At 33.5% G+C, this 25975-nt stretch overlaps 3 protein-coding genes across 3 annotated transcripts; 1 reads left to right on the top strand and 2 right to left on the bottom strand.

Annotated features, from left to right (window-relative positions):
• The first annotated feature begins 11817 nt into the window (after nt 1-11817).
• On the top strand, nt 11818-13056 carry LOC120074103 (fasciclin-like arabinogalactan protein 11). The gene has a single exon (XM_039027114.1). It carries the CDS (start codon nt 12081-12083, stop codon nt 12828-12830), a length of 750 nt encoding a protein of 249 aa, XP_038883042.1. The 5' UTR covers nt 11818-12080; the 3' UTR covers nt 12831-13056.
• Nucleotides 13057-15450: 2394 nt separating this feature from the next.
• On the bottom strand, nt 15451-20264 carry LOC120074600 (dnaJ protein P58IPK homolog). The gene is made up of 9 exons (XM_039027766.1): nt 20064-20264; nt 18939-19104; nt 17952-18153; nt 17705-17865; nt 17531-17624; nt 17138-17350; nt 16699-16779; nt 16095-16313; nt 15451-15930 (listed from the first exon to the last, which is right to left on the bottom strand). The coding sequence occupies exons 1-9, from the start codon at nt 20212-20214 to the stop codon at nt 15736-15738; spliced, it is 1482 nt and encodes a 493-aa protein (XP_038883694.1). The 5' UTR covers nt 20215-20264; the 3' UTR covers nt 15451-15735.
• Nucleotides 20265-21585: 1321 nt separating this feature from the next.
• On the bottom strand, nt 21586-25427 carry LOC120074217 (zinc finger protein BALDIBIS-like). The gene is made up of 3 exons (XM_039027271.1): nt 24905-25427; nt 23416-23815; nt 21586-22383 (listed from the first exon to the last, which is right to left on the bottom strand). Exons 1-3 carry the CDS (start codon nt 25086-25088, stop codon nt 21675-21677), a joined length of 1293 nt encoding a protein of 430 aa, XP_038883199.1. The 5' UTR covers nt 25089-25427; the 3' UTR covers nt 21586-21674.
• Between the last annotated feature and the right edge of the window lie 548 nt (nt 25428-25975).

The raw sequence follows: 25975 nt of genomic DNA, 5'->3' as shown, positions 1-25975 counted from the left end.
AATCTCGGAGACACCACTTAAGTGAGTACTCATCTACTTACCCTAAAGTTGGGAAGGAGTGAAATCCATCTTGTATTATTATATTCCTAACTCCCCACTCGGTCTTGTCCCTAAACTTGTAGGTTTATTTAGTCGGCAAACTGGCCACTCTCACCCATACAAATCAAAGGACCATCCCTCGTGAATAGAAGTTTATAATATACTCAAGATTGAGACTAAGTTGCCTAGGTCATCCTATTGAAATAAAAATCTAACTAGTCAACGATGTTACATCTAGTGGTTACTATTTCGTGGTCCGGTCTTATGCAAACTCATTGATAGGATACCCCCACTCGCATGTCACCTACTATTAAACTACTAAATGTGATAGACATAAACTACACTAGAGTGTCTATGCATTGAAGTTATTGTGCGTCTAGTTGCAGTTAATCATGCGTTTGTAACAAGTTTTCTTATAGTTTGCCAAGTATAAACAAACTACAAGTTTCTCGGTGTAATCCACAGTCGAACTCAGGGATTTGTACTATGGAGATTGTGAATGCAGCAAAGATTGAAATAATTTGAAAGGAGTCAATATCATGTGATTAACTAAGTTATGCGATGAATGAATCTAAACAAACAGAGAATACTTCGAGATTGTTTCTGAGAAACTTGAGATTAATAGCAGCTTTAACGTGTAAAAAATGTATGATGAAGGTAGGGTTTGGGGGAGAATAATGTCACATCCCTAACTTTAACTTTAAGAGTAATCCTGGCTCGCAACATCCGTTTATCGCACATCTCTTGGTGGCCAGCCATATTGTCATATTTCTATGACGTGTGAGTGATGTTGCATTGAACGTAAGGTTATTTATATATCTAGAAACACTTCTTACTTTGTTTAGTGAGATCCACACTACTTACCTTCTCGGGCAGTTAGTCATAGCTACTTGACTCAATGAATGATCATAGGAAAGCATTTAAATAGTTATACATTAAGCAAACAGGTTTAATCTTTAAAGTTTCAACTTAGTTCATAGCATTAATCTTTCCCCTTACCCCATGAAGATTAGTTACTCTTGATGAAAGAAAAAGCAAAGGTAAAGATAAAGGAGATGATGAAAGTATAAATTGTGATAAATAGGTAGAAATAGAGTTGTTGTTTACAAAATAAATAAACTCTTAAATCAAAATGTAATACAACAATAAATAGCAGTAAAAAAGTGAAGGAAAAAGGCAGTTGTTAGTAATTTCTTGCTTCCAATAGATGAGTGTCAAGGTTGCTAGTGATAAGATGGTTGTGTGGAATGGAGAAGGCCCTCTTAGACTCTTGCTCAGATGAAGCTCCGATGAGAAATCAAGGTGAAGTTTGGAAATGGAAGCTCTCAGAAAAATCTAAAATTCTCCAACCTCTTCTTCATAGGCGTCAAGGCTCTATTTATAAAGCCTTGCGCTGACAATTGTTGGGATTCCTGCTCTGATCAGTTGTCATCTCTGATGCGATAGGTGAAGATGTCAGCATTGCTATCATAGTCAACATTCTGAGGATTTGACAAAAGTTCCGTTGGGCACAGGCTCAGAGATCCTAAGGCATGAGATCAACTATTTGTTCATTGAGTGGAAGATTAGCACATGCAATAGATTCTATGATCAACTGCAAGATAAACACTTTGTTGCAATAAAACTCATGAAATGTGGTCAGCACGCATTTTTAGTGTACTTCAATGCAAGCATCATTTCAGGCATGTATTCTTAGTAAGATCAACACATATTCTACATTTCTAACCTCATTCTGAGTAAAAGACTATAATAACTTGTATTTCTACAACTTATCACACCCTCAGATTTAAAATAATGCTTGTCCTCAAGCATATCTTATACTAAGGAAATTCAAGCTTACTCTACATCTCTAATCTGCGTTGTCTAACTTCTCAGAATGCGTCTTACTCGCACTCTTTTCCGAACTGCACAACTTTCTTAAATCTATCACTTTTTTTAAAGAGATATTTTCTAAGTTTAAATCCAACAAACTCATGCTAAAATACCTTCTACTCATTTCAAATACCTCTATATTCCTTTTATGATGCATTTATAAAAGCATTTTCGAAATATTTGCGATTACTTATTTGAATTATAGGCAATGTACTAAACTTGGTTATACCCTTCGTTTTGGCTTGTCCCCACAGGTATCATGCAAACATCCAACTACTATTGCATGCCAGGTTCAACTCAACTCTTTATCTTAGCTAAGTTTTTTTTTTTTTGCCAGAAATTAGAGTTTTGTTTATTTATTAACTACATTGCGTTGATCTAGGTTACCTATCTTTATTTTGGCTTACCTACATGGGTGTCATGCGAAGTATCCAACTACGAGCAAGTGCCTTTCACAACTTAACTCTTATCAGGTTGAGGTTTACTTTTGTGCTAATAACGAAGTTCATTATTAGAGTAAACTCTCTTTCTTCTTCTTCTTCTTCTTCTTCTTCTTATTCTAGGTGATGATTGTAAATGCCATTTGTAAAATAAATGCATCCGCTCAAACCTCTCCCACACTCAAATTTTTTAGAGTAGCAAGATCCTCATTGTTGAGAAATTGAAAACAAACTTATTCAAAAATTTTATAAAAGAGATTTCAGCAAAGGCTTATGCACATAAATCTTAGACTGTCAAACTTGAAAGAAGTTATAAGTAAGTCGTGCGACAATTAGAGAGAATTTAGTACAAGAGCATGAGTATCATCATTATAGTTAATCCATCAACACAAAAAGAGACATAGCAAAAATGTATTTCAAAAGGATAAGGCACAAAAGATAACATGGAAAGAAAAGACAAGGGCAAATAAATGGCGCATCAATAAGAATTCATTGCTTTAATATGATTTTGCGTGAAGTCACAAAAGATAGTAATCAAAGACAAAATTTCAAAGAGAAGATAGAGAGAAACAAAAATATTCCATAATCCACACAGTACACCCCCAGATTTACAGCTATGCCAGAGGGTCATTAGCATCGCTTGGCACAGAGGCCACAGAATTTTGTGCATCAGCAAAGTTCAAAGGTTGGTGAAGGTGAGGCAGGACAGTTGGGCCACGAAGGTAAGCAGTTAATAAATTAAAATATTCATGGTTTCATTCTATCTGCATGCCCTGGATTTGAGGAAGGATGAATATGTTGTGTTGCACATTGACAAGTGATTGGCAGATGGGAGCTAAATGTCGCTGCAACTCAACAATGGATTGGCTGATAGGGTCTAGCTACACTTGGAACTCTTGGGCAATAAAGCTCTTGAGTTCATTGAAGCTAAAGGGTAGAAGTGGTGGTAGTTGGGGTGGTTGGGGCAAAATATCCAAATTCTCACCATCTACGAGTTGGGACTGGTTAGATGGACCAACGCCCAAGTCGAGTGGGTCATGAAATTTGGACATAAGAGAAGATGATTTTTCTTTGGTTGGTGGGGAAGGAGTTTTGTGCGGTGATTGGACATAAGAATTATGCAAAGATTGGATGAGAGATTGATTATTTTGCTCAATCAGGAAGGGAAGGTTGGTAAAGTCTTCAGGCAAAGGCAATAGAATTTCTAGGGGACTAGTGAATGAGATTTTCAGTGAAGAAGAGTAGAGGATGCACTCATAAGGATCTTTACGCTCAGGACTCTCTGTAACAACTTCCTTCCCTTTGGTGGATGTTCTTGGTCGTTTGGCTTTCGGAGGATGTGGGGAATAAGGTCAAATAGGATGGGCGCTTGGGACCTTGACTGGCTCGGGGCAATGCAGGGAATCCTTCAATATTATCCTCAGGATCTTATTATTGATCAACCCATACACTTCTGTTATGGGTTTATTGGGTTTTATGCCCTAAAACTCGTAGAGAGTAAATGTAATGAAATGACCGTCATTAATAAATACTTATTAATGTTTTTCTCAATAAGTGTTATTGATGTTTTATTTAATTTTATCTTATTAATCCTAAATACAATAAATTAACATCCTAGGTTGTCTTATGAGTCTTGAACTGTATGTTGAGACATATAGGGATCAACTATTTGTTAGATGGAAGATCAACGCATGTAATAGATTCTGCGTCAACTGCAAAATAAACACTTTGGTGCAATAAAACTCATGAAATGCGGTCAATTGGTGTTTTTAGCGTACTTCAGTGTAAGCACCATTTCAAATATGAATTCTTAGTAAGATCAACGCATATTCTGCATTTCTAACCTCATTATTCTAATTAAAAGACTACAATAACTTGTAATTCTATAAGTTATCACCTGCACGAATGCGTTGGATCATTGCGTTTGTATCAAATACAAAATGGGTCATATCCATAGTGTCACCAAGATAAGGTACCAAATCTTATCCTTATACTATAGACCCTTTAAGTTATATCTTGAATGTTGATCTTTGTATGTCTCCACATACAGTTCAAGACTCATAAGATAGCCTAGGATGTTAGTTTATTGAATTTAGGGTTATTAAGACAAAACGAATACAACACAATCAATAACGCTTATTGAAATAGCATCATAACTCTTTATTGATGACAGACAATTATTTACATTTACTATCTATGAGTTTTGGGACATAAAACACAACATGAATATGATTCAAATATTATTTATATGAATAAGATTTATATAAAATTATAAGTTAAAATTAATATGAATATGTTTCATATTAAAATTATAGGTTATTTATGATAGAATAAGGTGTTTGAATAGGATTCAAGTACTAAATAATATGAATGAGATTCAAATTAAAACTATAGGTTAAATTTAGTATGAATGAGATTCATATTAAAATTATAGTATATGAGAGAAAATACATTTGAGTATGATTCAAATGTGACATTAATTAAATATATGATATTTAATTAATTAATAATAATTAATTAGATTAATGAATATTTATTTAATTAATTAAACTAAATTAAATATGATTTAATTTGAATTTAATTAAACAGAAGTTAATTCCCTTACAGTTAGCAAGGGAGTTAACATGGGGTTAAGGGGAGTTATCTCCCCTCCCCTCTCATCAGTAACAGATACAGAAGTTTTCTGTGTTCATCCATAGAAGAAGAAAATATATTCTTCTTGCAAAATTCTCTCAAGGAATCCCTCTCTCATTTACTTCTTCCTTTACCAAAATCGAAGAGTCCACCACTCCTTCGATTATATTCTGGAGAATTACAAGGAAGGCTTAGTTGTGGTGTTCTGTTGGAGTTCGCACGAATCGTTTGTGGCATGGAGAGGAAAGTGTTGAAGACGGTCTTCAAGGGTTCATTCTTCTAATCCCTCTTTTCTTCCCCCAAACAACATGCTTAAATTTATTTTGTTTATCTTGTATTTTATTTATTTCTCTGTTTTTTCATGGTTTCTAAAATGAATTTTGAAAGTACAAGCGTTCACATGCTTCCGCTGTAGAATTTGATTCCTTCATACCCAAACCTTCTTGCCCTTTATAGTAGGACTCTAACCAGTAGAAGATTGTATAGAGTGCACTTCTTCCTTGCAAGATTTCCTTATGGCGGGGCACGCAAGTGAACGCGGTCAAGTTATAATAATTAAAACGGTGTAAAAGGTCAAGTATCGTCTGTTAGGAAACGGATTAGTATTCTTTTAGCTATTCAAATATCGTTTCAAATTTATTTAGGGACCGACTCGTGATGTAAGATAAAGAAATTAACTAAGAACACAATAAAAGTGATCGACTATGAAGAATTATCAACTAAGGACGTTTTAGGGAATAGATTTCATCCAAGGTATTATTGGACACACATGTTTTGACTCTTAAAGTAATTAACACAACACCTAGATCTAAAAGTCTTTTATCTGGATTGAATATTTTGCAAAAAATATTTTCTCATCCAATTAAATGATAACTAACATCGTGAAACCAAATTAAGAAGCATGGCATTACGCTCTTTCATCAATAATCTCTATCGTTATCCGACTACAAAAGTGTGTTCAAACAATAATCTAGCATGCATGATTTAATATAAAACTCACTTATTCAAGCAAGATTCTAAATCATGAAATCATTCAAATATCAATCAAAAATTCAAAAGCATTAAGAACGGTCATGCTAGAAAGTGTAAATTGACATTTAAGAAACAAAGTGTTCAACAATTTAAACCTAAGAATTTATTTACCCCTAGAACTATGAGAAATTAGTCTAACATGGCTTCCATGGACAAAACTAAATCAAGAATGCAAGAGTGTAGAAAAGAATCCAATAAACAAAAGGTAAAGAAGAAGTTATCCAGCTTACAATTGCGTTCCCGTGATAAATTTCAGCTTACAATTGCGTTCCCATGATAAATTTGGCTTTTAAACAATATTTGATCTCTCTGACATCAAGAAAACTCCATATTCTGCTCTAAACTCTCTCTCTCTATGTCTCAAACACTACAAAATTTGATGTGGTGGCTAGCCAAAAATCCTAGATTAAATAAGCAAAGTTTTCCAAAAATGTAGGTTCTTTATTTAAGGAAAGGCAGAGTAATTACGCTCCAGTACAACGTAATTACATTGATTTGCTGCCGCCATAGTGTAAGATTACGCTGCATCAAATGCGCGCTAATGCCTTCAAGCATAACAAGGCAGCGTAATTACCATGCGCGTTACGCTGTCCTTTTAATGACAGATAAAAGATGACAGACGATAGAAATCTGCACATCTTCATGTTTTCTTCCTTCTTTTCTTCTCTCATTTTGATCCATTGCTTGGTTTTAATTTCTTTAGCCATAATTTGATCATTTTGAGTATAATTCAATTCTCGAACATAAAACATAAAAAACATTAGCAAACACATCAAACCTTATAAAATCATGTTAAAAACTATCCTAAATCAAAGATAAAATATGCACATTTTAGGTGCATATCACCTTAGGAATAGCAAACCTGCTAGGAAAAGGAGCAACATGTAAGTAAGAATTCAAATTTAGAGGTGGATCAAAATTTACCCATGTCTTCTTGGCGAGCATGTCATCTTTTTTCTCAGCATCCTCAACATCTTTTTCACTTATTATCTCTATTGGCTTATAAACAGGCGTGGGGGAGCTCTTTATGCAACTCATAACAGAGATTGCACTAACATTATGGACATTGGACATAGGTTAGGAAGGGAGCTTCCCATACTGGGTGTCTAGCCTACTAACCGCATTGACCAGCTGGGAGATCTAAGTAGCCATACTCTGCATGTGAGTGGTAGTGGTCTGCTAGAACTACTCCTGACTCTGCTTGATTTGTAAAGCAGACTCAGCTAGACTCTTCATCATATCTTCCAAAGGCATACCTAAACTGCTCGAACCCTAATTTCCTTAACCACCCCAACGGTTGTAATTGTACAACCGTCTACCTTGTTGATTCTCAGCATAAGGAACCTCAGCAACAAGATCTTGGGTCAGAGCCTTAGCAAAAAAAAAAGTCTATTTCTCAATAGTAGATAATTCAGCAAGTTCAGCTCTAAGTTTATTTACCTCTTGTATAGATGTGTATGGTTGAGTAATGCGGTCTCGTTGTTATGAAATCAACGCCTTGGCTTCATAGGGGGTCTTATTAACCAGTGCACCACCTGCAGCTGCATCGATTATTTTTTTTCTACTAAAGCAGTCTCTAATAAAAGTAATGGATGAGGAAATGGTCTGATATCTGATGGTTAAGAAAACCAAGACAGAGGCATTTAGATCTTTCCCAGTACTCATATAAAGATTTAGATCTAAGGCCGAGAGGTCCCTCAGTGTGCGCTCCTCAGGCTGCACCATTGCCTCTTCTTGTTCTATTTTCTCTTCTAAATTCTCTTCTTCTTCAGTGCCTTCTGCATGGATTTGTTCTTCCAAAGCTCTTCGTTCTCTAGCTTCTCTCCTTCGTCTCCTCTCCTCCTTGCCAAGCTCTACAAAATATAACAAATAATTTCGACCTTAGGAGGAGCAGGTCATACAAATAAAGAAAAATTTAAGAACAAACAAAGAACTGTAAACCCTTTAAAAGAAAATTTTCTTGGCTCCTTGGCAATGGCGCCAATTTGAAAAACGAAGGTCATCACCCAATTTCATTCCAAATAATTTAACTGTATACACTAAAAAATAGTAGTGGTAATAGGGGTCAAACACAGGGAACTGTTGATTTCTCAATCAAACAATTTACAACCCTAGGGTAACTGATGAGGGGGTATGCAATTTGTTTTGGTGCAAGGAAATTTAAACAACATTAACAAAAATTAAAAAAAATAAAAAAAATAAAAAAAAGCACAAATCAAAGGTTTAACAAATTATATGAGAAAGCCTAGCTTGGATTGCAATAGAATTTTTCCTATTCAAAATATTTGATCATCGAATTCTCATTACCAAATTAATTAATGGCTTACACCTAACCAATACAATTAGAAAAGTTAATTAAATTGTTTTAAACAACTAGTTAGTCTAATTTGAAAAAATGAAAAGCATGCAAATTCAAATTGTCCTAATTGCATTAAGATCTAGGAAACAATAAGTGGAATATTCAACTTTCAAGTGGCTAATTAAGTATTCGTTTGGCTCAATTCTAAGTTGGTTAGAACGATACTCATCTAATTCGATTTGTAAGCTAACCTAATCTATCGCATCCTAGCATTAATATATAATCAAGTGTCATGAATCAAATATTAATCAAAGCAATGATCATAAAATCCTCAATCGTACCATGATACGATCAAAATCTAAATAAGAATAGAATTAAACAGCAGTACAATATGGAATACGGTTCGAAATCTTACAAATACATGAAAATTGGGAAAACTCCTAAAAAACCAAGCTAGAAACGATTACCTTAGCCCATGATATTCATCATGAACACCAAAGATTTGTGTTGATATGTAAACTGAACAAAAAGGAACAAAAAGTAGAGAGAAATCATGTTCCAATATGTGGAAATCGAAGAGCTTTGGCCTAGGCGGCGAAAAGAACTATTTACAAAATCGAGATGGCACCGCGATGTTAGGATACAACGTTGCGGTGCTAACAAAAATTTGCACAAACGCGACTTAGGAGTGCCATGGCGTTGTGTGCTTTGCACAAAAACTGAACATTCTGCCTTTTCAGCATCGAGCATAGTGCCATAAAGCACCGCGACACCATGCAAGTAATGACAAAATCGTAATTCTTCATTCTTTCTTCCCAGTTGATGCAATTTAAGTCCGTTTTAGCCCCTTTTAGATTTTTTCCGTCACTAACCCTTAATGTGCTCTAAACTTACAAAACAATCAAATAAACACATAAAATCCTAGAACAATCCCAAATTAAATGAGACAAGATAGCACAATTTCAATATTATCACCAACCCTACCTGTGAGAACAAGTTGTACACTGAGATTCACCTTGAGAAAGGATTGAATCCATCTTAGAGAGTAGCTTAGTTTATTGACTTCATTTAAAGCCCTTGTTTACGATTTTATTATTTTGTTCTTTGTTATTTTTATTTCCACTTTACTATTATTCCATCATTTTCCTATATTGTAATTCATGGCATTGAATTTAATGGAGCTTATTCATTCTTATCTAATTACGGGCTAAGTTTCTAAGGGACTCAATCATGTGGATACCCTAAGTCCTTATGGCTTGAATTTATGCACATGCATCATGTTGTCGTGATATTTACATTTTTATTGTTAAGTTCATTGTTATCTTGTTATGTTAAACTGATCACTTAATTTAATATGCTAGTAGAGTCTTAATGCTGAGATGGTTAAAATATAAATTGATTTCACAAAAGAATATGGGACTAAGAGCCTAGAAATAAGACTATCACATAGCTTTAGAAATAAGATAAACCATAGTATAAGGAAATTGAAAATAATCTAAGATTCAACTAAACATAGAAATATAGGAATTAGCTGCTTAGAGCTTCTAAAAGAACTTGACACAAGACCGAATAGGATAAGTTTTCTAGCCATGTTGATCCACTATCTAGATATGATGTGACCATATAGCTCAAGGCATAATTCCCTTCTAGTTGAAACTTGATAGTAAATCTCTGCTTCCATCTACTGTTTATTTTAATATTTTGCATATTACCCAAACTCACTCATGTTATTGGTTACCACTTGGTTTATATCGAAAATCTCTTTCTTAGAACAATCAAATTGCATAAATAGTCTCTTGGGATACGATACTTGGAGTGCTCCAAGTTTACTACTTATTGACAGTGTATGCTTGCACTTACATCATATCTATTCTCATTCTTATCACTCATACATATTTAGACAATTAGAGTCTAAATTTGTTCATTTATAAATGTTCAATAGTTTAATTGATACAATTACAAGTCACACACTATAATTTTTCAAATGAATTTTTGAACTGAATTGTCGTTATTCAACTAAAACCAAATCGAACCAAATTAGGATAGTTAAGTCTATGTTTTTATCAAAAATATGACCAAATCGAACTGTGCACTTCTAGTATAAATTGCTATTTTTTCGGGGGAAGAAAGCAGAGGCTAGAACTAAATGAACTTGTTCTACAAACACCCATGAGTCCATTAGTGAACTCAAAACAAAAAACAATATGAAAATCCCAAATAAAAGAAAGGAAACATCAACACAAGTCAATCAAGACACAAAGAGACAAGACAGGACGATGATAGGAACTTGAAATATTGGTAATGTTACATTATGTGTTTAATTAAGTTCCATTCTCAAACAACAAATTTGAATTCATGTTTAACATTTTTTTACTCCATCCATCAAAATACTTATTTTGGTTTCTTAAGAGATATGTGTAATAGCTTATTGTCTTGCTGTGAAATTACTCTTTACTATATATACAATTAATGGGTTGATTCTCTCTTTAACTTGTTTTGGCTGTTCTATATCTTTCATGTCATTTGATGATTGCAACTTAGACAAAACATACACATTCTTTTACATGATCAACACAATTATGAGTTTCCCTTTGCTTCAAAATTAATATCTTCTTTTCTCTTTGAGACCCTACTTTATGCTACCTTTTTATTTCCTCTTATCTTCATCACCAACCCCCAAAACCCTAAATAAATTGAACAATCATTTCATTTACAACATAATTTACCAAAATCAATCATTTAATATATGCATAACCTATAATTGCTACAAATAATATTAGCATAACCCATTGTTAGAATTTCTTAGGTTAGCATTAGTGAGATCCTTGATTCTATCCTCCTACTTGAACTAATATTAGAAAGAAAAAAAATGTTAATTTACAAGACAAAATTACTCATATTTCAAAGTTTTCATTAATATTTCAAAACAATGTGTAAATCTCTTCAAATTTTGAACGAAAATTAAGACATGAAATGGGTCGGAATATGTGATAGTGTTTGAATCTCATTTTTGTTCCAAGTTACTGTCACATCATTCTAAATTTCACTTTTCGTCAATTTTGTACATATTATTTTCACTCTAAGATTAGTTTTGAAACATTCATACCGGTCTTTTTGAGACAAATAGCAAGATTTAAGAGTTTTTTTTTTTATTTATGTAATTTAACCCCAAAAAAAAAACACCCATAATTCATATGGGAAAATAAACCTTACTTTCCTCAATGTTCTTGATATAAAAAATAATAATAATAAGGAAATTAAAACCTTCCTTAAGGTATCCAAAATTTTGGTTCCAAAAATGAACTGTCAACTGTAAAAGCAACTCACAAAAACAACCCCAAACTATTTAAGAAGCAAAACCATCCCCTATACTAAAAGATCTCTCATTTCCATTCCCATTCTTTAAAAAACTTCAATCTCAAGATTCCTAAAAAGTTGTCCCTTTTAAGAAGCAAAACCGAATATTTTTCAATCCCCACCAAACCCAAACCCAAATCCACAAAACAAAACCCTCATCCTTCACTCTCCATATACTCTGTTTTTCCTGCTTCTTGAAGCAAAACCCCATCTCTTTCCTCTCACCAAAAATTTGAAATAATAATAATAATACAATACCCATATCACTTTTCATCTTGAAAATCCCCATTTCACCAAACCAATTCCCCTGTTTTCTCCTGCTTATAAATCCCATCTCCAATGCCTCAAAAACAGAGCAATCCCAACATTAGAACTCCTCTGTTTTCATTTCATAAAGTTCATTCATCATGATCAACAACCTCTTTCCCATCTCCTTCTTCCTCATTTTCCTCCTATTTTGCCAATCGATTTCAGCTCAATCTACTCAGCCACCTGGCCCCTCCGGTCCGACCAACATCACTGGAATCCTCGAAAAGGGCGGCCAATTCTCAACCTTCATTAAGCTCCTCAAAAGCACCCAACAGAGCGATCAAATCAACAATCAGCTCAATAACTCCAACCAAGGCCAAGGCCTCACCGTTTTCGCTCCCCCTGATAATGCCTTCTCAAATCTCAAACCCGGCACTCTCAATTCCCTCTCCGATCAGCAAAAAGTTCAATTGATTCAATTCCATGTCCTCCCAACTTTCATTTCCATGTCCCAATTTCAAACTGTTAGTAACCCACTTCGTACTCAGGCCGGCAACAGCAACGCCGGCCAGTATCCGTTGAATGTCACCACTTCTGGCTCTCAGGTCAATTTAACCACCGGCGTCGATGACGCCGTCGTCTCCAACACTATTTACACCGACGGCCAATTGGCTGTTTACCAAGTCGATAAAGTTCTTCTTCCGGTTGATCTTTTTGGAACTGTGGCGGCGCCGGCGCCGGCGCCTTCTAAGCCGGTGAAAGCGGTATCGGGTTCTGATGCTCCTGCTGGTGCTTCGAAGGACACTTCTAGTGACGACTCCGGCGCTGCTGCGGCTTTGAATTACCGATTTGCGGCGGCGTTTGGGGCGGTTGTTGGATTTGTGGTGGCATTTGCTTTGCAGCAATGAGGATTTACTTTTTGGGTTAGGGGATTTGATGGATGTGAATTTTTTTTTTTTTTTTTTTTTTTTTTTTTTTTGCCACTTTGGAGTTGGAAATGAATTTGAAGAATAATTATCTTGGTAATGTCTTCATTTTATCTTTGTTGATTGTATTTTTCAGTTTTGTAATGAAACTTTGAATTTAATTTTTGTTTTCATTCTCTTAATTCAAATGAAATGTTCCCGCGTTATTGATGGCTATTTATTTGTTTTGTTTTTTTTTTATTATGTTTTTCCATTCTTTCAAAGGTTAAAAGTACCAACTTTTAATATAGATTAACTAATACGTTGTGTTCAGATAGGGTTTGTCCATAATAGAATAAGCCAATGTTCCTTCGCAATAATAGTTATGTTTTTTATTTTGTTGTTTGTATTATTGTCATTCTTGTGGGATCTCTACATCTTTTGCAAGTTGTGAGAGGTTATCTTTTATTTTATTATTTTTTTTAAGTTGGATTATTGAAAACTTGATTAGGTAACACTAAACCAAGATTTTCGGCTACAAAAAAATAGGTCTAGATAACCAAGATTTCCTATAAGTGTTGACTTTGGCTCACTTTCTCGTTCTCTATATGTGGGTTTATTAACGTCATAAGTTTAAATCCTCGTACTTCTACCTGTTAACATTTAAATAAAGAAACAATTTAAAAAAAAAAAAAAAGTTTTATATCACTGTGTGCAATAGACATTAATGGAAGAGAACTGACTTGATAAGGAAGGAAAGCACAGAGAAAACCAAATTCTTTCCAGAAGGATAAGACAAGGAGACCATTTACCCATTTTCTTTCATTTTCAAGCATAGAAGGCAAGGTAACCCTTCTTTGCATTTTCAGTAGCAAAAGGGAGTTCAATGATACCCTCACCTATTTCTCACTTTTGAGATAAGATATATCTTAGGGATTGTTTGGGACACTGAGTTGAGATAAGATATCTGGAGTTCATATGTCTGTGAAGTTCATATATCTGCATTTGGGGTGCAGAGTTATTTGGTCTAAATTCATATGTCTGTGTTTTGGTCTGAGTTCATATGTCTGTGTTTTGGTCTGAGTTCATATATCTGTGTTTGGAATGTAGAGTTGAGTTCATATGTCTAGGTATCTAATACAGTTTTTTTAATTCTAAATAATATGCTTTTATGATTACTATTTTTGTTTTGAAACTTTTTTATTCAATAATTCTACCTATCTTTGTTTGAATAAAATATGTATTGCAATTTTTTTCTTTTAGTTTTTAAAATGTTTCTTTCTTTCTTCCTTCCTTTATATTTCTTATAGAAATATGGTTAAATAAAATGAGAAACTAGAGCGAAATCAAAAACCTTTGATTCTAACTAATTTTTCTCCATGAATTTCATTATCTTCTTCTTTTTCTTCTTCTTCTTATTGTTTCTCTATATTTTTACTATGTCATGAATTTTTAATGTCATCAGGATCATCAAATAACACATGTGTATTCTAATTCTTGCTGGAAAATGTTCTAGGAAAAAATTTTCATTTTATAATTTTATTTTTTTGTTATATGTTACATACTTCTTAACTACATACATACTTTTTGTCTAAATATTCTTAATACTCATTTGATATGTGGATTTATTACATATAAATAGTGTATTTAATGTAGACAAAATAATATTTTTTTTATATAACCAACAACCTGTAACATACTTTAACAGTCAAAAGTGGTTGTCGAAGTTGATTTTCGAAGATGATTTTTGTTGGAGTTTGTAGTCAGAGGTGGTTGTCGGAGCCTGAAATAGGCACATTAAGGTGTATGAGAGTTAGTTGTCGAAGTTTGTCATCGGAGGTGATTTTCGAATCCCAAAGTTGATCGGACGAAAATGGTCGTCAAAGTTGATGATCGAAGATGATTTTCGCTGAAGATTATAGTCGCAGGTGACTATCGGAGCCCAAAGTTAGTCGCATAAAGGTGGTATTAGAGTTGCTTGTCAGAGTTTGTCGTCGAAGGTGGTTGTTGAAGTATCAAGTTGATCATCGGAGTTGCTCGCTCAAAGGTGATTTTCATCAAAATTTGTTGTCGAAGGTAGTTGTCGGAGTCTACAAATGTGGTTATCGAAGTTGGTCATCAAAATTTGTTATCAAAGCCAATTGGTCGTCGAAAGTGGTAGCGCAAAGATGGTCATTGGAGTTGGATCACCAGAGGTGGTTGTCGATAGTCAGAATTGGTTGTCAGAGTTGGTTGCGCAAAGATTGTCGGAACTCGGAATTTTCATCAGAGGTGATCGTCGGAGTCCAGAGTTAGTTCTCGAAATATGAGAGTGACCAATAGGTGGAGCCATTAAAAATATGGGAAAAATGGAGAGTTAGGGTGAGTTGGTAAAATATACCAACTCAACTCTACCAACATTTAAAATTGGTGAGCGAAACAATGAGTTAATATATTATACCAACTCAACTCAACTCAATTCAGGTTGGTAAGTCAAACACGTTTAACTATCTTCCAAAGGAAATTCCCTAAAAAGTTAGATCAGAAAAGAGATCTTAACAAACTTGAAAAGCTTCTGTACTAAACATATTTGAGCACCACCTACCAACTTCAGAGAGAGAGAGAGAGAGAGAGACAGAGAAGCTACCTTTAACATATAACTTGTTAAGTGGCAAAATCTAAGCAATGGTAAATGCAAGCTTATACATCCAACGTATTACAATTACAACTCACAAATTTCCTCGGCAAAATCTTGCTCAATGAACATTTTTCTGAACTAGAAAAGCCTCTATCAGTAATTCTAACCTAAGGTACTTCTACTTTTCAGCAAATAAATATTTTGATCCCCTTCCCCCCCTTATTAATCAAATGTTTTCTAATCACTGTAAAAATATCAGAAAAAAGAGGAACCAGAGCTTTTATGCTGAAATCAGAAATGGAACTCAAACCCACCAGGATGACCACCAAAACCACCACCACCCCCACCAAATCCACCATCGAAAGTAAACGTAAACTGCTGTCCACCACCACCGAAAGGATTGAAACCACCGCCGCCGCCCATGCCCATGTCTTCAATGTCTTCCCCTCTATCAAATCTTGTACGTTTTTCTTCATTGCCGAGGACCTGCAAGACATATTGCATTAGTATCTGGTTTTTAACTGTCCTAAAGACCAATTTTTGAGAGAGAGAGAGAATTCATTATGTAATCAATTCCAGCAGAAAGTGTTGGAACAATGGTACTTTTGTAATGGATGAGAAGAATAACATTTAGATATTTTTTGTCAGACCTCATATGCAGCAGCAATGTCTCGGAACTTGGCTTCTGCTTCTTCTCTATTTTCCACATTTTTGTCAGGGTGCCATTGTAAAGCAAGCTTCTTATAGGCACGTTTAATCTCAGCGACAGAAGCAGTCTTTGAGACCCCCAAAATTTTGTACCAGTCCTTTCGTTTGCTCATCTTTAAAGCCTTTTCAGCCCTCATCAGTGCCTCCCTAATATTCATATCCTGCAAACATCATGGATCAAATTGATGATAACCAACAGTGTAACACCTGTCCGATTTTATTTCATCATACTATGATTTTTTATTATTATTATTAAATATGTATTGGTATTAAAGTTGTCCTACCAATCGTTTCCCATATTCTTAAATCTAACATAAACTTTAGGTTATTTTTCTAAAGAAAAAGGAATCAGACATAATCTGTCCTTGTGTTACATAAATCAACATCGCAACTAGACTAATCAATAAACAAAGGCTTACAATGAGATTAATTCTAAATTGATGTATTAATGCAAGTAGTATTTTTACAATTAGTTCTATCTACAACTTGCAGAACTGAAGGAAAGGGTTCCGAGAGTTGAGGAGAAAATACTGAATGATAACTAACCTGCGGTGAACTTTGAGCCGCTGACTTAAGATCCTCAACAGCACCTTCCCAATCCTCTGTTAAAAGCTTTGCTTCCCCTCTCTGGAAAAGAAAATTCCAAGCATTAAAGATCTTATACACATGCACTAACTTCGTCACTCACGTTAAACCATGTAATGGCAATTGCCAAGACATTCACAAACAGATGATTTAAAATGAAGTTAGGATGAGAGATGTTAGCTGTTGCTTGGGTTTCCAACAATACACAAAAATAAAGGTCTTGGATGAAAGGAAATAGATGATAATAATAGCCCAACATAACAGCTCAAGCATGGCGAAGGTGACTCAGAGGAGCTTTTATAAACGCACTAATTAAATTGCAACAACATCCACTTCGGCAAAATGGAATCCAGTAAAGGAGGAGAGCCAGAGAGACGAGGGCCAAAAAGAAAAGGCAAACCTGGACCAAAGCTTCAATAAGGTCTCCATCAATGTTTAGGGCTTCATTGCAACTAGCAACAGCATCCTTTCCACGACCAAGCTTGACCAGTACCTTGCATAAGCCAAGATGAAGATGTACATTGTGTGCAAGATGGTTGGGGTCTAATGCAAGGGCTGCATTATATTCCTCCACTGCTAAACGCAGCTTACCCTTGCTGACATTATCTTCTGCCTGTCAATGAAGTATATAAACTAAAATGAAGCACAAGATAGGATTATCAATTTCATTAACTTAAAAACTTTATCAAGGTTTAAAGAGATTCCTTTAGTTGTAAGCTTCCATCTCCCAACCAAAGTAGAAAATACAAGAAAATGGGAATTAATAGATTTTTTTTATGTTGTTTGGGCTTACACTCCTGGTTTTTTTCAATAGATTCTTCAATCCAAAATATGCTTTCTTCAGTTCACCATGCTCTGGATCTAGACGAAGACCCTTCTGAAAATGCCTGGAAAAATTGTTAACGTATAAAAATATGTTCATCCGCTATTAAGTAATGCTTTCAACAAGAGGAAATGTGAAAGCAACCTTGAGGCAACATCGTGATCTGCCAAATAGTAGTAGGCACGCCCACGAAGTAATAACGCATCCAGATTGCTTTCATCTTCTTTAAGAATATATCCAGTATGAAGGATAGCAGCAGAATAGTCCTTAGTTGCCAACAACAATTTTATTTTCAGGAATTTGGCCTACATCAAATCAATATGCTCGATAAGTACAAATTCAGGATGATTAAAAATACAGAAAAGACTAATTGGATAAGAGATGGTATCACCTCAGAGCACGCAGGAGAGAAAACAAGTACAACTTTATCCAAAAATTCCAATGCTTTTGTGTAATCTCCTGTATCAAAATGCTTAAGAGCCGTTTCTAAAGCACTCTGAGCCTGAAGCAATTGAGAAAGCTCCTTTTCACCCACTGAATTTCCAGGTTTTAACTCAAGATACTTCTTATAGTTCTTCTCAGATTCATTATATCTACATCAGCCAAAAAGTTCCTGAATCATATAATTGGCCAATCAGAATGGAAGGTAGGAGCGAGAGTAAGGTCTTCTACATGCCAGAATGGCTTAAATTTCCTTTACAATATTCTCCATCTCAAATATGATTTATGTTTGAAGTATGTCAAACCCTCTCTGGGAAAATGTACCCTTTTTTTTGTCATGATTGGTTTAAAAAGTAAACTCTTCTAGAGTTTATATTTTCTTTCCTTCCCATCCGTTATATCCAAGATAAACAAATCCTTTCTTTAATTTATTTTCATTTTCCCTCAAGATAATGTCTCTTATGGTCTTACACTTTTCATTATTTATAGCTTCTTTTTTATTTTAGCACAAGTAAATATAAATTTCTTTTCTACTAAAATTATAAGAAGCTGTAATACTTTCCATTCTCATTACTTTCACCAATAATCTTCTCGATTCTCAGTCGTAATATTTTCCATTCTCATCATATGCTTCTCATAACGAAAAATAGATTAAAGCATATCTGAGAGGGAAGTTTTTACAACAACCAAAATTTATTATAACCAATAGGGAGAAGTGATGGTAGAAAGTAATGGAGGCAGTTTTACACCTCAGCATAAGCAGGCAACAAGTATATTACAAATCAAAGCATATTTCCTGTTCAGAGACAATTCCAAATTTCTAATTTCTAATCCACAAAATTCAGAAAGATAGTAATTTGCAATGCCAAAATTACATATTTTCTCTAATTTGATGCCATAATTTGCAATGAATTTCAAAAACAAGAGGGGAGAAAACCTGCACAACTGGCGAAGAATTGAACCACGATGAAAGTATGCTTCTGAAAGTTTTGGGTCTATCTCAATAGCGGCATTAAGATCATCGAGTGCCTCACTGTAACGCTTCACCTTTACATTTTGTGAAACTTTCTCAAACAACTCGGCAGAGTTGCCCAGTATTCCATCTGGAGATATAAGCCAATCAATTACAAAATGCAATTGACAATGAGAACCACAAGTGGAAACCCCAGATGGCAGAAAAGAAAAGGGAAGATTCCAATTTCTTAGGGAGAACCTTGCATCAGTCAGCTTATACAGAAACCAAATTTGCTACATCCCCTAGGAGCAATCTTATGTTTACTTAGAAATTTCACATCACAGGTCAAAGATGAGTTTTGGTAATCACGTATAGTTAATACCAAAGTGAACCATTCCTAATACTATTACTAAGTAATAAAGCTGAGTTCTTAGATCATGGATATGATTATTTCCACCATTTAGTGGAGCTAAAGGCATTCACATCATTAAATGAGAGAAAAGTCACGAGATCAGTAGAGTAAGACAGAGATACTGATTTATATGCATCAAACGATCCAACTAGAAACCTCACAAAGACCTATACTAAGGGAGGGCATCATTTGACGATGCAATAGGGAGGTTCCAAAGCCTCCTCTTAGTACTATCTTGAAACCAAAGAGACGGCTTCTTTCAAATCCAGAGTGGCTCCTTCCGGTTCCAAATTCAAAATTTACACCATTAAGAGATTGAATGTGGTATTTAAATTTCGCGGCCAATCTTTCTTATTTTAGAGAATTGCTTTAACAACCGACCAAATTTGAAACAACAGTAGAAATGTGGGAACAGAGAATACGTACGCCGGGGAAACTATAAGGCAAATTAACATTTCCAAATTAAAATTGCATCAGTTGTCGTAAGAGCTTCAAACTTTGTGCATCAGACTCGTCATCGTAAATTCGTGACACAGTGAACAAATAAAGAACAAAAAGAAATATCGCACATTGAAGAACCGGATCTAGGTATCTAATCGAAGGTAACAAACCAATCTGCAATATTAGAAGCTCCGTCTAGTTTAATTCTTCCAGGGAATATCAGAAAGATAGATCAGAGAGTAATAGTAACGAACCTGAAGCCGAAACCAAAGGTTGAAGAAGGAGAAGCTGACAAACTAGGACGAAGTTGAGAAGAAACACCGTGAACGCTACTCCTCTCCAAGCTGAAGCTTCCATGGCGGATAGCGAAATCGAAAATCCCAGCATTGTCTCTTCGAGTTTCATGAACCAGAATCAGAATATGATTTTAAGTTTAATTCACCTAAATCGAAAACGTGAGTTTTTTTTTCTTTTCTTTTCTTTTAATTAAATTAAAATTCGATTATCAAACGATTCATTCCACGTATTTATCTCCAATGGACGAATTACACGTGGAAATTACTTTAACATCGGTCGAGTGAGAAAATTTCGTTATATCTTCGGAATTCGACACGTCACCAAGATATTCAACGACGTAAGGTAACGGCCCATGTGTTTTTCAATCGGCCCACTAAATAAGTTTAAATGGGCTTGAACCATTTTTCTGGGCTTGTTATAGGCACGGCCCATTTATTTTTAGTAAGCTTGTTCCTTTAGCCTGTTCAACAATTTGTTTGCTTCTAGACATTGTTGGTGGGGATCTTGGTAACTTTCTCATTCTTATCCCTCACATTTTATTCAACTTCAAATCTTTCAATAAGATTTTTGCGTCTTTTTTTCTTTTATACCTAAGTGAATTCTATCTTAAAACCATCAAGAATGTTATTCAGATAACCTTAAAAATTAATATTTAAATGAAATTTGACTCATTTTTTTAAAACAAAGTTTTTTAACCTTTTGCTTGTATCATCTAGTCACTTAAGGAATTTTTTTTTTCTCCCTCGTCTTTACTCATAATTTTTCCCTTTCACACCACTCTTTATCCATGTCTCCACCACGATTTTTCTCTCTCACTCTGACGGCAAGAGGAAGAATAAATGACTAAAATATAAGTAGCAAAAGTTCTAAACATTGTTATTATTGCAAGAGGAAGAAGATGGACACTTTTAAGAGAAGAAGAAAACAATATTACATTAAAAAGAGTTATAATATGTTTGATCTAGAACATGGAAATTTGAAAGGCATATCATTCATTATTTTCAAAGATGTTCATTAGGAGAATGTTGCAATGAGCGTTAAATGTACAATAGAAAGACATTACAAAAATATTTTGAATCTATATTACTAAACTGTAATTTGAAAGATAGCAAAATATATATATATTCTCGGTGTCATAACCATTTGGTTTATAAAAGTTATTTTAGTTTTGTTATCACTTTTCTACATTTTCATCTCCTTTTTTAGTACTTCAAACTTGTGTATGCCAATTAAGTTATGTTCACTTTGACTTTTATATATATATAACTTTTTAATTTTTTTTCAAAACTTCGGCCTATTTTTTAAAACACATCTAAAAAAACAAAGATAAATAAACAGAGAAATTAATAAATGTGAAAACTATTATTATTGGAAAATTAAGGAGAAATAATCATAAATTTAAAAAACATAAAACTAAAAAGGAAATGATACTCATTACCAACACTTCATTATTCATAATTATATCAACATCTTCCTATCTACATAACAAAATTGACCTCTTGATCTTGATTCTTGACCATAATATATAGAATTCCAAACAAATATCTCAAACATTTTTTTCTTTATTATTATTCCTTATAGATTATATTGCCAATGAATGGGCTCAAACCCATCTCAGAGCTCATAGAGTTGGCAAATTTGGTCATCTCCATTAATGGAATAATCAACTGATGATCATTCCCTTCTCCCTTCTTCCTCCCAAAAAAATCCCTCAACCCATTTCCCTCTCCCCCATAATAATTCCCACTCTCAAATGAAACATTATTTGAAGATGAACTCATAACAACTCCCACACTATTACTCCCTGAAGAAAATGAGTCATTACTCTTTGTCGACCCCAATTGCGCCGCTTTCATCAGCAACGCTGTCGCCGACATTCCTCCGCCACCGCCACCGCCCGTGGCCGAGCAAAACGATGGCAAGTCGTTATAAGCTGCTACTGCCTGTTGTTGTTGTTTGTTGGCAGAGGAGGATAGAGTGAGGTTCATGATGGCTGTTTTTGAAGAATTGTTTTTGTTGTTCAAACTCAAAATTTGGTTTGAGATTTGGTAGAGATTAGAGGGGGGCATTTGTGGGAAAGATGATTCAAAATTATGGTCTTGTAATTGGGAATTGAAGAGAGATTGGTTGATTGAATTATTATTATTATTATTATTATTATTATTATTGGCAATGAAATTAAGCCTTGAATTTGCTGCTGTAACTGATGATATTAACTTTGCACTTTCTTCAGCCAATGCATCACAGAATGCCCTGTGAGTTATGAAGCTGTCTTTCCTGTTTTAGAATTGTTAAAAACAAACAAACATTTATCAGTTATTTAGTATGTCACCATAAATTTTTAACTCTAGACTCATAAATATATGCCTTATGAACTAACATTAAAGACTTCATAATTATTTATTATATTAGACATGTATGTGAGAAACATATTACTACCCAATTTAGGGCAATATAAGAGAGAATAATCAGTCAAAAGATTAGATTTAGGACTAAAAATTAGGTTGCATGCATCAAAAATATGCATAAGAGTTTAAAAATATATTAATTAAGCTTAATTGGGGATTGTTATAAGTAGGCAAAATGTGTTTACCAATAAATTAAGTCTCATTTGGTAACTATTTAGTTTTTTAAAATTTTTTTTGTTTTCTAACATTTCTTACTTATGATTTTCACACGGACCGTAAACATTTGAATTCCAGTTAATTTTCAAAAACAAAAACATGTTTTTTGAAAACCTCAAACATATATAGAGACCAATATACAAAAGTGATGTTTATAGGTTCAATGTTCAAAAATAAAAAAACAAAAACAAAAATCAATGTCTTATTTGCTAACTATTTGGTTTATAGTTTCTAAAAATTAAGCCTACAAAACACTTCTTCCACCACAAAATTTTATATATCTTCTACGAATGTTTTCAAGAACCAAGTTAAGTTTTTAAAATTAAAAGAAAATTCTAGTTTTTAAAAATTTGTGTTTGTTATTGAAATTTTGTAAAAAAACAAAAATCCACTCTTTTACTTAAGAAAGAAGCAAACCAAAAACCTTTACTTGTTTGAATTGATTTTCAAAATGCTTAAAATAATAGTTACCAATATCAAAGCCAAATTTTCAAAACAGGTCAAGATTTTATAAAACTAAGCATTTAAAAAATTATCTTTGTTACCGCGTTTACTATTTCCTACATATCCTCTTCTTCTCTCTTTGTAACAATGTTTACTATTTTTTGACGGACCATTATAAGCGAAGGAGAGTGGTAATAGAAAGAAATGGAATTAAAAATAGGGAGAGAGAGAGATTATAGACCTGGAAAAGAGTGTTCCACAGTCACATTTGTACTCTCTAGTACCACAAGTCTTAGAGTGAGCTTTCCAGTCAGATTGAACAGCATATTTCTTTGAACATTTCTCACACTTCCATTTCTTCTCCCCATGTTTTCTACTGAAATGTTTCTTAATTCCAGTTAAGTCCCCAAGGGCTCTGCTTGGATCATGATGAACACAACATTTCTCAGGACAAATATACACTTTCTTTTTCACTGTTTCTTTGTTGCTTCTTTGCCTTAGCTTCCATGGCAAATTGTGCCCTCTTCTGTGTAGCTGCAAATTTTGATCCCTTTGGAACCCTTTATTGCATATTTCACATATGAATCTATTTGTTGCCATTAGAGTGTTGGGAGACAAAGCAATTACCTCAGCATCTGGATCTGTATTCAAAAACACACACATCAAAACTTCACCTGGCCCCATTTCATAACCACATTTTTTTTTATCTTTGTTAGAGAAACACCTCAATTTTTAAGTTAAATTCCAAAAATTAAAACTACTTTTTTTTCTTAATATTATATGTATAAAACCTTACTTAGTTTTTTAAAATATTAATAGAAAGTGGATAACAAAGCACAAAAATCTATGGGTGAAAGTAATACCTAGTGACATAAGTTTTAAAAATAAATAAAAACTAAAGTCACATTTGGTAACCAATTGGTTTTTTGTTTTTGAAAATTAAACCTATGAGCACTATTTTCATCTCCAAATTTCTTTCTTTATTATCTACATTTTATTATGGTTTAAAAAACAAGCCAAATTTTGAAAACTAAAAAAAGTAGCAATAGAAAGAAATAAGTTTAATTTTCAAAAACTAAAAATAAAAAATGGAATGGTTACCAAAGGGGACCTAAATGACTATCTAATGGTGTCTTTGTGTTTTTTGTTTTTTTTTTTTAATTATCGGATTATTTTAATTCTAATCCAGATTTCAAAAATAAAATTAAAGGTTTTAAAAACTATTTTTTCAGATTTCAAAATTTAGCTTAATTTTTAAAAAAATATTAAAAAGTAGGTAATAAAAAACTATGATAAACGTAATGTTGATAGGCTTAATATTACCAAATACAAGGTCTATAATCTAGAATCCTTGTGTTTATTTTTGAGTTATTTTCCTATTTTAATTGGAAAATTATTTCAAATGGTAAAACTGTTAAAAATATTTACAAAATATAGTAAAATTTTAGAACTATCAATGATAGATGTAGAAAGACACTGATAGACTTCTATCAATATCTATCTAGCATTTATCATTGATAATTTTAAAATTTTGTTATATTTTGTAAATATTTTAGTTCATTTTTCTATATTTAAAAACAACCCATTTTAATTTCTAAAAACAATAAATCAGGGTAATGAATTCTTTCAAATGGGTATATTGAAAAAATTGAAGTAAATTAGCTGAAAATTAAGATCAAAATATCAAAAAAATAGAGTGAGAGAGAGAGAGAGAGGGGACAAAAACAGACCTGGTTTTCCTGGCAAATTTCTCTTCTTCTTGGGGAGAGGAGGAGGAAGAGAAGAATCAAGATTTTGATTAGGGTTAGGGCTATGAGGAAGATGATGGTAATAAAGTTGAGAACTTTGTTGTTGATTATTACCAAATTCTCCAATAGAACTAGAAGAAACAGAAAAGTCAATACCAGACATCATCACCAAAATTACCTTACAAATTACAAAATAAAAAACACGCACAAAAAAGAAGAAGAAGGTTAATTAGCTAGCCTAGGAAAAGGCTAATTAAAGATTTTACACCATAAAGGGGGTTTGGTTTTGTATGTTTTTTTATCAAAAGCCCCAAATAAATCAACAGAAGAAAAGATGAAACTTTTTTAGCACTTGTGTGGCTGCTCAAAGACAAAAAAGAAAAAACCCCAGAAACAAGAAGAGGATGAACATAAAAGAGGAAGGTTTGTTTTTGAGATAGAGAGTGTTTATGTTGTACTCTTCTAGTAAAGGAAGAGAAAAAGAAGAGATGGCTTTGGCTATGGCTTTGGCTTGTTTGTTTGGCTTAAAAAGAAAGCTCCAAAAACTATGATGACTAAAGAAAATATTTCATGTTTCTTTTTTCTTAAAAGGTTCCTTCCTTTTTTCTAAAGAAAGAAAAGTATCAATCTTGTACTCTAAAACCTTGAACTAATACACATTCCTTCAGATTTTGTTCAAAAAATATTGTGTGAGATTTATAATAGTTACAATTAAACTTCTAGATCGTCATAAATGAGACAATTCAGTCTAGAAATTAAAATCATCAATGCAACATTCAATATATATGTATAAACTTCTTCAAATGTTGAATTAAAAAAATAAAAGATTAAAATTGGCGTATGGGTGATTTTCATAAGTAACCCTAATTGAGAGTCCAAATTGAATTTGATGGTAATGATTTAAGAGTTTAATTGATAAAATTTTATATAAGTCACACATGATATTGTTTATCCAAACGAAACACAATAAATGGTATAAATTGATACACCAACAAAAGTTTAAATTAAAACAATTATTCATTAGTTCAAAGTGTTAATTGATATAACTCAAAT

The sequence above is a fragment of the Benincasa hispida genome, chromosome 3 (genome assembly GCF_009727055.1).
Source record: "Benincasa hispida cultivar B227 chromosome 3, ASM972705v1, whole genome shotgun sequence".
Lineage (NCBI taxonomy): Eukaryota > Viridiplantae > Streptophyta > Magnoliopsida > Cucurbitales > Cucurbitaceae > Benincasa > Benincasa hispida.
The sequence above is the reverse complement of the archived record's forward strand: the minus strand, read 5'-3'. Positions and strand labels throughout refer to the sequence as shown.